The 13,371-nt window shown below is 31.4% G+C and overlaps 1 protein-coding gene across 1 annotated transcript in view; it reads right to left on the bottom strand.

The window, feature by feature from the left end:
• Positions 1 to 6,730: 6,730 nt before the first annotated feature.
• The window catches only part of LOC111635804 (condensin-2 complex subunit H2-like), a 37,746-nt gene continuing 31,105 nt past the window's right edge, over positions 6,731 to 13,371 (bottom strand). The window contains exons 12-15 of the mRNA XM_023380895.1: positions 11,544 to 11,645; positions 11,287 to 11,456; positions 10,995 to 11,150; positions 6,731 to 7,914 (exon numbers count right to left, since the gene is read on the bottom strand). Of these exons, the coding sequence (XP_023236663.1) occupies positions 7,801 to 7,914; positions 10,995 to 11,150; positions 11,287 to 11,456; positions 11,544 to 11,645 (542 nt within the window). The 3' untranslated portion in view covers positions 6,731 to 7,800. The remainder of the gene's footprint in view (positions 7,915 to 10,994; positions 11,151 to 11,286; positions 11,457 to 11,543; positions 11,646 to 13,371) is intronic.

The following is a 13,371-nucleotide window of genomic DNA, read 5'->3' as shown; positions in this document are numbered from 1 at the left end:
TTCCGGTAATGTAGAAGTAAAGTTCAAATTACACACACGCCGAGTAAAATTCAAAACATATATATATTGAAATAAACGTATGTACAGTTACAAAGGTTCACAGAACAAACATTTACAAAACGTTAATCATAACAAAGTTCAAAGCATGTATCCACTATCACAGGTCCGTCGAAAAGACACCTTGCAACGAACTAACTCTAAAGTCCTTTACAGTCCAACGAGACGAGACAAGCTTCGGCACCAGCTTAGGCGAACTAAGACCAACGTGAGTCCACTTTCTGAGACCACAGTGAACTCCACTTCCGGCCATCACTCAATCCTTTTATAGGATTGAAGCAGAATTGAATTCCACCAATCAGCATTACGTAGCTCTACAAGACGTCCGCCGATGGTGTGACGTCTCTCAACCAATGAGCGGTCGAGTCTTCAAAAGGTGGTCTGATCGCCGTTTCTATGGCGACAACCGTCGTCCGTTGAATGATTGGAAAAGCGCGGGAAAACCGTGCGCCAGACGATTTTTATCCTGACAGTAGAGTCCAGGCTTAACTCGAGACTACCGATTATGCGAGTCATAGTAACACGAGTGAGTTCAATGACGTCAATTCGAGTACAACACGAAAAACTCGAGATTAAGGGCCCAGGACGTGCTGGCCACGTGGAGTTTTCTGGGTTTTCTCCGCGTTTGTACCGCCCAAATACGTGCCAGTTACCCTTAGAAAGATCTCCCGAAAGGCATTCTCCCCTTGGCAGATCACCCAAGTGTTGCGTTGCCGTAAATTAACAAACAACTTATTCTACATAAAAGTACTTTTTTATTATGTTTTTTATTTTACATATTGACGGCCGGATGACCGAGATAATTAGAGGTCAACTACCAATCTGGAGAACCCGGATCCAATTCCAATCCTGTCTGGAGTCCTTTTGTAGGTCTAACCTAACCTATGATGAGTATGATTAAAATGACCACTTTTAGGGCAGAAACAATCAAATAGAGTAATAAAAACACTTCTTTTTAAATCCTATTTTGATATTATACTTCGTAAGTTAATAAAAATTACATGAATAAAACAAACAATTAGAAATTAAATTAAACGCCAAGATACTAAGGATTAGATTGTAGGATTATTTGGTTAAGGCAACGGTACACGTGGGCGATCTTCGAAGGAGTGCCTCCCGAAAATACTTTCTATGGGAAACTAGTCCCTATTTAGGTATTAAAAGCGTGAAGAAAACCCAGAAAACTCCATGTGGTTAGCCCGTAGGTGAGGCACGAACCTTTAATCAACTACCAGTTCCGGTAGTTTTATCTACTCACAACTGGTGGTCCGAATACTGAGACAAAAAATTATCTCAGTATCCGGGCACTAGAACGGCTTTTATATCAAGCCTATTGTGAATTCGACTAGACCCACAATGGAGCGGTCGGGTGATGAGGATAGGCCCGACATATCCGGGACGGTCCACCCTCCCGAAAAATTCCCAGAGATCCCGACCGGATTTGTCCCAGAGTGGCAACCTGGGGATTCAAAAAGAAATCAGAAGACCTGAAAAGAAATTTTTCGTGAATAGTCAATCCCGGATATGTTGGGCTACTCCTTAACTACCCAACCGCCCTCATTCATGACAGATATGATTTTAAAAAGGCGTCTTAGTGTCTACAGAGTAAAAACATAAATAAATAAATTATTATTTAAGTTCATGCATTTAATTTCAACATATTAATGCATATTTGGAAATTTTAATTATGAAACATTTGATTTCTGATTACGTGACGATTCCGACGTTCTTTTCGATTAAATGTACGAATGATGTCACGAAACGTAATAAATAAAACCCAAATGTATAATTTAAAAAGCATTTTCCAGTTGAGAAATTTCATTCTCTGAGAATATTTTTTATATAATCAAAAATATCAAATAAAATTAAATACGATTAAAATATTAACACATATTGATTTAAATCGTAAATAATACAAAATTCGAAATAATATAAAATTAAATTTCTTAGATATTTTTTATACGTATTTAGGACATTCTTTTCTATAGGATAATATATGAAAGTTGAAAAATCAATACAAATCGTTATATAACATTTACTGCATAATTTTAAAAAATGGTTACATAATTACACAAATATATACAGCACTTTTAAATTGAGTATAATATATTTTTGATATTGATTTTCCAAATCTCATAAATTATCTTTTGAAAACGAATGCCCTAAATATTCAAAATAATACACATTAGGGTTTCTCAAACGGGATTCCGGGATCCCGGTTGTTTTTTTAACCCGGGAAATATCCCGGGAAATCCCGCAAATTTCTTAAAAATTCACTTTTTTTTCTTATTTTGTGTTAAGGTTGAGGAATTTTGCAAATAGAAAGCATAATTAACTCATTCACTGTCAGAATACATTTGTATTTATTAATTTTAAACCTACCTATTAGTTTTTTTAAATTTTTGCTCGTTATAGCATGTCACAAATGGTCAATAATCAATATATAGCTTATTTGTGGCATGACTATAAAAATTCTTTACTTGTCGGAACCTGTAATATCTGGAATAATTGTGCTTACGCTGTCTTGAGTTTTAACCATGCCCAGTAGCTTCAATAAATGCCTGACGCCAGATTGTGCAAATTGGGCAAGGATACAAACGAGTACAAAGTCTGCAAGTATGAAGTTTTTCTTCATAAACCTGATTATTAAAGCCAAATGAATTGCCGAATTATCGAGCTCTAAGCTTGATGCCGCTATTAAAGCAGCCAAGGTAGACAAATCAAGAATACTAGAGAGCGAAAGAAGTACTACAATCTCGAAAACGAACTCGAAATCTTCCAGGCTACAGGTGAAAAAACACATAATATCTGTCTTCTCTTAAATGCATTAAACACTATTCCAATCACATCAATTGAATCGGAAAGGGCATTCTCGGTGGCAAGACTTTTCATTACTAAAATAAGAATTAGAGTGAGTTATCGGAGTATTGACCATCTTTGCTTTTTAAAATCTTATAAAAGTTTGCAATATTTTGTATTATATTTTATTTAAAAAACGAAAATTACCTTCTAAATTAGAAGTTATTTTTTTTAATTTTTAACTCAATTCAAAACATTTTTTTTGTTGTTGTTGTATGCAGTTTCCAGCAAACTTTAATTAATTTTTTTCTATTTGTGAAAATTTCTACGTTATTTAAAGGTAATTTTTATTATAGGCCTATAGACCTTACACAGCATTATTAATATGATTTTGGAGGTTACAGAACTTTAAAATTACTTTAAAAAATGGAAAATAATTATATCATTTGATTTCAAGATATTTTGTATACCTTAAAAATAATTAATTCTATCCCGGGATCCCGGGACAAGCAAAAGACCGGGAAATGAGAAACCCTAATACACATATATTATAGAATACGAATGAGTTAGTTAAGGACTCAGACTGGGGGATTCGGGATCGAATTCGGACGCGCAATTCCCCAAAAATTTTTATAGGTAACTTGTTCTGGATATACAGGGTTTCGTTCCTTATCATTCGATGTCCCTCATTGTGGCCTGGCCAAACTCATAATAAATATAATTAAGATTTTCTTTAATAGTCTTAGTGTTCATAGAGAGGAAAATTAAAAATGAAAAAAATATAATGTTTATCAGCCCAAACATATGGCTGATAACGAGTTCCGTCAATTCTTATTTGTTATAAAAGTAATGGTTATTCGTTATAGTTAATACAGTAATTAATCACAGTAGTATAAATTGCTCACATTTCTTATTTCAATTATATGCTAGTTATTTTTAATGATAGCACTACAAAACAGCGGGAAAATAACACTGGAGATAATAAAAATCAGAATTAATAAATCTTTATACAATTTTAAATTGTTTTAAAATTACACAAAAGTACAGTACTTTTCATAGTAGGTAAATAAATTCAGTGTTATTACTAATTGTAGTCTTATTTACTTACATATCTTAATGTTATCAAATGGTTATTATTATCAGTAAAAGTGATCAGTACACAAAGCCTGATCAAGGAGTATAACTGAGGAGGATGATTTTAATTATAAAGAAATAAATAATATATAGAAGATTGTTTTAATAATTACTTACAAATAAATGCATAAAATAAAACAACATAAGAATTTAATAAAATTGAAAGGATAAATATATTAAAACAAATTTTATTTTTAAGAAATAGTGAAGCTCATATTCGCGATTAAAATCTTAGAGGGCATTTTCTTAATTTTTTAGCCTTGTAGATACTAAGAAGGCCTTTTTTCCACAACCATCTTGAGTTCCTAGGTAGTAATGGATGGGACCTGACACATCCGGGATAGATTACTCATGAAAAATTTCTGAAATTGTTTTGCTCTGTTGGATTCGATCTCAGATTCCTCAAAGAGGCGGGCTGTAGCTTTAACCATTTCATCCATCCGGCCGTTATACATACATATTCAATAAAAGGAATGAAAACTGACAAACTTCTGAAGATTATGTAGACATTATTTTCATTTAAAATATTTAAAATTGAAGACAGTCTGTTGAAATTGAAATTGCCATTTATTCAAATTCAATGCTGCGGAAGACATGTTCAGAACATAAAAGATAGAGAGCTACAGACGGATTCCGACTTTTCCCGCTAAAAATCTTATTCCCTGACTTTCCAGGTCTGTACAGACCCTGAAAAATTTGACTTCGATATTTATAGAAATTAAAAGAACACTCTTTAATTAGAATAAATGTAAAAAAGCTGATTCAAAAAGACAGATAATAAATCGAAATCATATGATACGTTACGTGCCGGATTTGGATACGCATGCATACGTGGGTACAGGTTTGAGTATTAGTTTTATTGTAATCAATGTTGCGTAATTGGTCAGGTCACCAAGTTGCAATTTTAAACCCCAATTTAAAGATTCTTAATCTAACAAAAAATGAGGCCCCATTGGACTTCAATAAGCCCTAGGCCCCGAAAACCTAGATCCGCCCCTTAACTGGTGGACGTTTATTAACACGCTAATCATAATAGTAAATTTAAAATAAATGTTAATACTGTACTAGCTGTAAAACATCAAATTTAAGAATGAGTTGTGTACTTCAACGATTTGTTGGAAATTCCTCCCAATGATTTTCATATTGTATAATATAATCACATTTTCAGAATGTTTACGAAGAGAATAATAGATGAGAAAAACAGCTTTTATTTCGTATAGAATTCCCAATTTTGATTTTTTAAACAGAAACCTCGGTAACCGTTCGGAATCTTAGACATTTAAAATTGAACTATATATAAATTTGCAATTCTTAAATATAATTCTCTCATTTAAATTTGTTTGGTGCAAATATTACTTTGCATAATTTCTATACTATATATATATATTGAGAATGGGTGGGTGTCTAGTGAAATATTTCCTATAATGCACGACGATGCGTCACGTTTATAAATAGCAAAATGTGAGAAAATTAATGGCTGGATCGTATAGTTCGTGTTAATATCGTATTAAGTTCAGTGTTAAATAATTCTTTTTTCGATATTTTTGTAAAAATATCAGATATTTTCCAATTTATCTTGACCTGAATTTAATTATAGAATTGTTAATTCTAATAAAGCATTTTTATCCTAAAAATGAGCAAAGTTTAATGGCATAAAATATACAAAAGTTAACAAAGTTGAAATATTTTTTAATCTACAGTACAGTACATCCTTGTATTGCCATTGAAGGCAGTCATTTTGAACGTGTTCTTTAATTAACAAAAATAACCTTTTTTTTTACCTATCCTGCAAATGTTATTTTTATCCTTTATAGTCAAGGATTATTTGTGTTATACTAAATCGTTTTGAACTGATTCCCTTCGGAACAAGCATGCACCACACTCATGCAATGCTAGAAAGATCTTTTACTCCTTAAAGATATTTACATGGGACAGACTGTTATGTCTAAACCAGTGTTTCTCAACCTCTAACGAATCATCGCCCCTTCAATAAAACCGTTACGTAGTATCACCCCCCTTCAACGTAGTATCGCCCCTTCAATAAAACCGTTACGTAGTATCGCCCCCTTCACTACAAAATTCTGATGCCGAAAGACAAGACTAGCTACGAGGGCCTAATGCCAAATTCGTACTGCATAGTACGACTATTCGACTAGTAACTAGTATAATGTTATTTGTTTAATTATTGTACAATATAACGAATAAAATATCTAATTATTCTTAATATAATGTTTTACTATATCGCCTACATGGGGGCGATAACGCCCCGTTGAGAAACACTGGTCTAAACGTTGGTGTTCTGTATTAAGGTACAGTATCTTATTACAATATACATATGGTGTATATATATTATATAGGTTTACATGCATCCTTGAGAACCTTACAGTACCTCTCTATCACATACAGTTATGATGAGTCTCAAAAGAAAACTTTGTTGTAAGTTGGGTAATGTTCTTTTAATTATATTGATATATACTGTATATTGTAGAAAAAAAAATATATTTCTGTATTAAATGTATTATATAATGTATTCAATTTTATTTGTTATATTTTATATGAATTATCATAAAACCCAAATATTTCTTAATGCTATATAAAGTTTAAATTTGTAAAATATTTTATTATTTTATTTTACATTATTTTATTTCAAAAATGATATTTTGCTTAATAATGTTGCATTATAATCAAATAAAATTATTTGTGACAGCAGATTTTAGAATTTATACATGTATTTACAATTGTGTATAAATTTCTATACATCAATTCTGAAGTGCTATTAAAAATGTTTAATAACTTATAATTGTAAATTTATTTATACATGACAGTGTAACAACATAATATTATCTGCATTTATATTTTTTTACCCTCTCCATCCTGTGAGCACTAAGAGGGCCTTTTTTCTCATGCCTGTCTTGGGTTTGGCCAGGCCACAATGGGTTACTGGGGTGAGGAATGGGGCCCAATATATCAAGGAAGGACCATCCTGGGTTTTACCACTCACCCAGATTCATTCCTGGATTCCCAGAGAAGTAGACTGACATCTTAACTGCTTGACGATCTGGCTATCAAGGGGTGGCTGGATGGTGAAGCAGGGTCTAACATGTCTAGGATGGTCTGTCCATGAAAAACTCCCAGATTCCCAGAGCAGCAAACTGATATCTTAACAACTTTGGCCATCCAGTTGTCCATACTTATGATTTATAAAATCTAGATTCTATAAAATATTTCATTAAGAAAACAAAATTAATAAAATATTAATAATGTTTTCAATTCTACATTAATAAATAAATAAAAATACTTTATTTCCAGGAATATAAAAGTTTATGATTTTACCCAAAAACATTTTAAATACAACCTTTAATATAATGTACACAGCTTACTATAAAAGAGAAATAACAATTACCTGTACAAGAAACAGAGAATATAACTCTGTTATTAATACTGACAAATGTTCAGATTTTTTTAATCTTATTTAAATACAAATAAAATAAATTTTGGTTATTAGAATATAAAAATATATATGTGTGTATGATTCCACTAAACTAAAAATATTGATGGCTTAAATTTCAAATTTACTGGACAGAAGAGATGCATGTCATTTCAATTCTTTCAGTTTATATTTAAAATATTCAATTAATGTGTGTAGTTTTTTTGACACATTTAAAATTTTAAGGCTGATTATATTGTATATTTTTATACAAATGATGTTTTATGTGGTAGCTTTATACACAGAGATGATTGAGGCATAATATATCTGCCCATCAACAGATGAAATATTAAAATAATTACAATCACTATTTGTCATGAAATTCATGAAGTTTGAAACTCATTCAGATTGTCATGATGCCTTTTCCGAGATAATAATGTGAGTTCCATTGTATCCATCTTCTCTCCACTGGTTATGTGAACATTATAATTGTTGGCCTATAGATTAAAATTATATAAGCAATTTAATTATATTTATATAAAGGTAATAATTAAATAATAAAATTATACCAAACAAACAATCAGATTTTTTATTGGACTGTAAGGCTAAATAATTACTAAGCAATTTGGCAGGAGGCAGATCACCAGGCTGCCTTCTGTTGTTATATAAACTGAAGTGCCAAAAAATTAGACACACCTAACAAATAATATATAGCTCCTCCCTGAGCCCAAATAACAGCAACTATAAGATGTGGCATAGACTCTAAAAGTGTCTGAGTGTTGTACAGATATTTCAATCCAGACACATTCAATGGTTTTCCATAATTCAGTTGCATTTGTTGAATAGTTCTGCAAGGCATTGAGTAACATTTGCACAATGTCCCATAAATACCCAATGAAGTTCAAGTCTGGTGACCAAGATGGCCAAGGGAGTAGCTGAAAATCTGTAAGTGTTCTCAAGCCATTGTTGTGTCACCCGTGCCCCGTGGAGTAATATTATCCTGCTAGTACCAACTATTACTGTCAGGAAACATAGGAAGCATAAGGGGTACAAAATGTCTGTCACTAGATTAGTATGCATCACACCTGTCAAAGCTTCTTGCAATCTTGCCATTAGTCTCTCTTGATGCCAACAGAACAAATCCAAACCAGGATGGAGCTGCCACCAGCTTGCACAACACCTTGCTGACACAATGGATTCGTGTAATGGTTGCCACACACAAGCACAGCTTTCAGCTTGAATGAACTTAAAACAAGATTCATTTGACAACATAAAGAACATCAAAATTGAACATTTATGTTCTTTGGTCCAAGTGAGGCACATTGCCTGATGCTTGATGCCTGATGTTAGTAGTGATACCAGAACAGGTCGGCAACTATCAAATCCAAGGAATGCAGTGTACATTGTACAGTGGATTGATTGATGAGTTCAGCAGTGCCCCTGTTGAAGTCTGATGTAATTTGGCATAGAGTTGTCCTTCATTGTGTGGTAATTAACCTGGGTTAACAACTGGCAGTCACATTCTTGCATCAATCATGGTTGCCCACACTGTGCACGTGCTGCTGATCTGTCCAGAATTTAAGTATTCTAATAAACTCTTGAAACTGTTGCACAAGAAAATCCAAGAGCATTGGTCACCTTGCTGATAGAATGACCCATTCTTCTTGCTCCAACAAGTTGTCCATGATCAAATGATGATAAATCCTTTACATAGCCCATTGCTACTCTAATCAAGCTGACACATAACTGATAAGTAATATACCTATGGTGTCATATGCAAACTTTTCAACTCAAAGCATTTCCCTTGTGAGTAGACAACATTCCACATGCTGCTGTCTCTAATTTTTTGGCACTTCAGTTTATAATACAGTAATAATTTAATTTAAATGTAGCCTTATAGCCTGATAAAAAATCTGGCTATTTGTTTGATATTTGTAGTAACTATCAGGTTAGTTGTATTTATTATATGTATAATATTATAAACATTCATTAACTTACAAAAAGCTATATTAACAGTATATATATTTATAAAATTAAATACAAAATTCCTTTTAAATAAAAACTTAAATTCCCATATCTAACCATGTCCAGATTTACACATTAAGATAAACAAGATATTTCAGTCTTTATGATACAAGACTATTGTAGGTCTTATTACACGTGAATTTGTATATTCACAGATGAAAAATAGTTAGGTTAACCCACTCTAGTCCCACTGAACATGGTTTACAAATTTCTTGACTCTTGAGTCAACAAACCATGCTTCTCTAACTTCTGACATTTCCAAACATAGAAAACTACTGAATGCCACTCCCCAGTTTTCATGTATTTTTCTCAACTTTGTCCCCATTTTTTGATACTTTTGGAATCAGAACCTAAAACATCAAGAAATGCAAAAACCCAGAGTCAAAATTTCACAAATTACAATACTTTTCATGTAACTGCCAGGAAAGTGAAATTTTTCATATTACTATTTTATTTATTTATTTTTACTGATGCAATAATAGTTTTTGTTTCTTACTTAATAAGGAAATACAACAAATTAGATTTTAAAATAATTAGTTCATTTTTAATTATTTGAAAATTCCATAATCATGAATAACATCAAGTTTAAACCAAGAACAAATATTGTCTACTGTCAAAAGTTTATAAGGAATCAGAGATTATTAAATAGTTCAAAACAAGTTAGCAACACATCTCCAAACTAAACAAGTAAATAAATAAAAAGATTAAATACAGTAATACCCCGAACTTACGCAATAGGTGGGACCGAGCGATAACCGCGTAAGTCGAATTCGCGTAAGTCGGGGTATAATTTCTCAATGTGTGTAAAATCCAAGTCGGATGGATGTAAGCTAATAAATGTTCTCGTTAATCTTATCTCGTCTTTTGATTCATTCATTGTTACAATAAATCACCACATAGAGTCTCTCGAGTCTCCGTAGATATAACAAACACAGAAATAAATAACACAAAATAAATTGTAACTATGTGTCAATTTCACGCGACACATCCGAACATGTAAGCTGAACAATAGTGTGGAGGGAATGAGTAATCAAGAGTTGCGTGGTGCTCAAACAAAAGACGAATTGACGAGATTTGAAAATCGCATAACTCCGGGTTCACGTAAGTCAAGGTATCACTGTACACAGCACCAAACCTCATTAAAGGAGTCTATAAACAACTTTCTAGATTCCTTGAATGAGATTTGGTGTTGCATGTTTAACAATGGACATGTAATGTATAATTGTTCACTACTTAACATGAATAAAAAATTACTTTTTGAGCATACAATTCAGTTATTTAGATGAGGATTTTTGTAATAATGGCAGATTACTAAATTTATTTACACTGGTAACAAATTCAAGAAATTATTATATTATTATAATTTAACATGCAAAATATTTTATTACATTATATCAGACTTAATATAAAACTGTGCTTATATCAATATTTCAAATGACTATTTTATTTATGCTTTCAAACTTAAATAACCATTTTAAATTAAGAAACTTAATCTTCTTTCAAAATATACTTAATTAAATTGTTGAAAAATTAAATTTGAAATGTTACTTACTAATTGTAATGTGGCCAAAAAATATCTGCAAATTTCCCATCTTTTCTTTTTCTTACACACTGTAGAAAAGTTTACTGTTTGTTTTCGATTATTATCCCTATAGAAGTCTAATATTCTTGTTCCATAAACATGGATGTCAAAAGGTTCATGTTTTTCCTATCAAAAGATTAAAATTTCTATAATTATGAATTATAAATATGAAAATAGATGTATTCCTGTATTTAATTAATAAAGGAATATTTCTATTATACTTATGTGTACGCACACACACACTATAAACTCATCTACAAACCTCTTCTTGCAATTTAGGTTGTATTTTATCTTCCCATTCATTAACTCTACGTGCAAGTTCGGTTATTTGGCAATATTGAGCAGCACTAGACAGATAATTTTCAACATATTTCTGTACAAGTGTTTCATAACTAGAAACAACTTGAATGTTTTCAGGCTTAACACTTTCTTCTAAATTTAAAAAAAAAATCTACATTATTCATTTTATCTTTCTATTATAAAAGATAATATAATTTTAAAATTTCACCAAATACATACCTACTGATTTAATAATTTCTATTGCTTCAGGATCTAATAGATTTGGAATATCATTCATAGGTTCAAAATTATCACAGACTGATTCTGCACGCTCAACTTCAACTAACAAAATTAAATAAAAATGTTATTAATAAAATAAAATTTAACTAAATATTCATTATACATTATAAGAACTTTTATAAAGCATAATAAAATTTTATAATTTTAAGGGATAGAAGAAAAATAAACAAGCAACAAGTTGCTCAACTTTCCCAACATTTAAAATTTTGGTGGTCCCATCTGTTATCCTATTTTATTAATAAACTTTTTTAACTTATAAAATGGCAAATAGCTGGGTTTGGTTAGAAAGCAACCAAACCCAGCACTGAATCAAGGAATTGCTCTTTTTGCAGCTCGAGAAGAATAGATTATGTCACCAACATATTACGTGTAGGTCCTTATGAAGCCATATTTGGTTCACCATTAAAAGTTGAGCTGAAGACATCATCCCTTCCTAATGATGCTGTAGCAGATGTTTGCACCAAAGAGAAGCTACAAGAAATAACTGAATCATCAGATAAATAATAGTAATAAATTAGAAAGACCCAATGAAAATATTTCAGAGAAAAGTATTGAAAATGAACAGCCATTGCTCAACCAACCCAATGTGACTATTCCTGATTTGTCAACAAAAGTACTATTTAGTATGAAAGTGATCAATCTTTCTACAATCAAAAACAGAAAGAAGTTGAGAAGTGAATGAATGCAAAGGCAGGTTTAGAAGCTCAAATAAAGATAATGAAGAAAGTATCAGAGCTGAAGTTTGCTGTAGCGAAAAGTATGAGATACAGTGAAGCTAAAAATACCAGATGTAGATAAGGCAAGAGATGATCCATGAAATATATTGGTAGTAATATTAGCTAATGAAAATTGTAAGTGCTATCACTTAGAAATAAAGAAAGGTCATTTTTCACAATTGTATACCTGAAACCAGTTTGTGCTATGTGACGAACAATTTCTTACAGTAGAGAATGTACAGTACCAATATCCCTCTATCTTAGTGAATAAGAGAAACACTAATTTCAGGAGATCACGGGAAGCAAAGCTACTCATGTAAAGGAAATTTTAATTCAACCAAATGCAAATGCAAGAAAAATGAAAAATTATGTAACTCAAAATGGCATGATAGTTTACCATGTTTGAATAAGGAGTATGAATTATTAAAGTTTTATATTTTTCCCAACAAATTTTTTTATATTTTTGTGCATAATTCTTAATATTAATTTAACAAAAAATGTATTTTTGATTCATTTTATTAAAATTTGTTTAAATCCCCAAGTTACTTTATTAAAAACAAAAGATGAAAAATTTCATGATATTTATCAAATTTATGAAATACATTTTGGAAATTATGCAAAAATTGTTTTAAAAGTAATACAGTAGAGCGTCGATTTTCCGAATCAATTGGGGACTGGTGTTGTCCGCATAACTGATATTTCGGATAACTGATTTACGTACGAAAAAATAGTTTAACGTATACGATGTCGAAATTTTTCTCCGTTGTGTGTCGCTTCGCATTGAATTTTTGTCGATGTTAAGCCTAACAAAGACTATTGTATCGTTAAAAATTATTTTTTTATTTTGTACAAACAAAATAAATATATTGAAAAATATAAAAATAATAAAAAATTATACTTCAGATGTTAATTTAGTATCAAAAACGTAAAATATTTGAGTAGCCCAAGACATAGCCTAAGATTGAAGCACCACAGCTCTGGCGAAAATTTAAATTTGCCGACTGGAATTCTTTCGGATGATTGACTTTCGGAAAATCGACGCTCTACTGTAT

Source organism: Centruroides sculpturatus, unplaced genomic scaffold (assembly GCF_000671375.1).
Source record: "Centruroides sculpturatus isolate CEXI.00-Female unplaced genomic scaffold, Cexi_2.0 scaffold881, whole genome shotgun sequence".
NCBI classification, from domain to species: domain Eukaryota; kingdom Metazoa; phylum Arthropoda; class Arachnida; order Scorpiones; family Buthidae; genus Centruroides; species Centruroides sculpturatus.
This window is presented reverse-complemented; position numbering and strand designations above follow the sequence as displayed.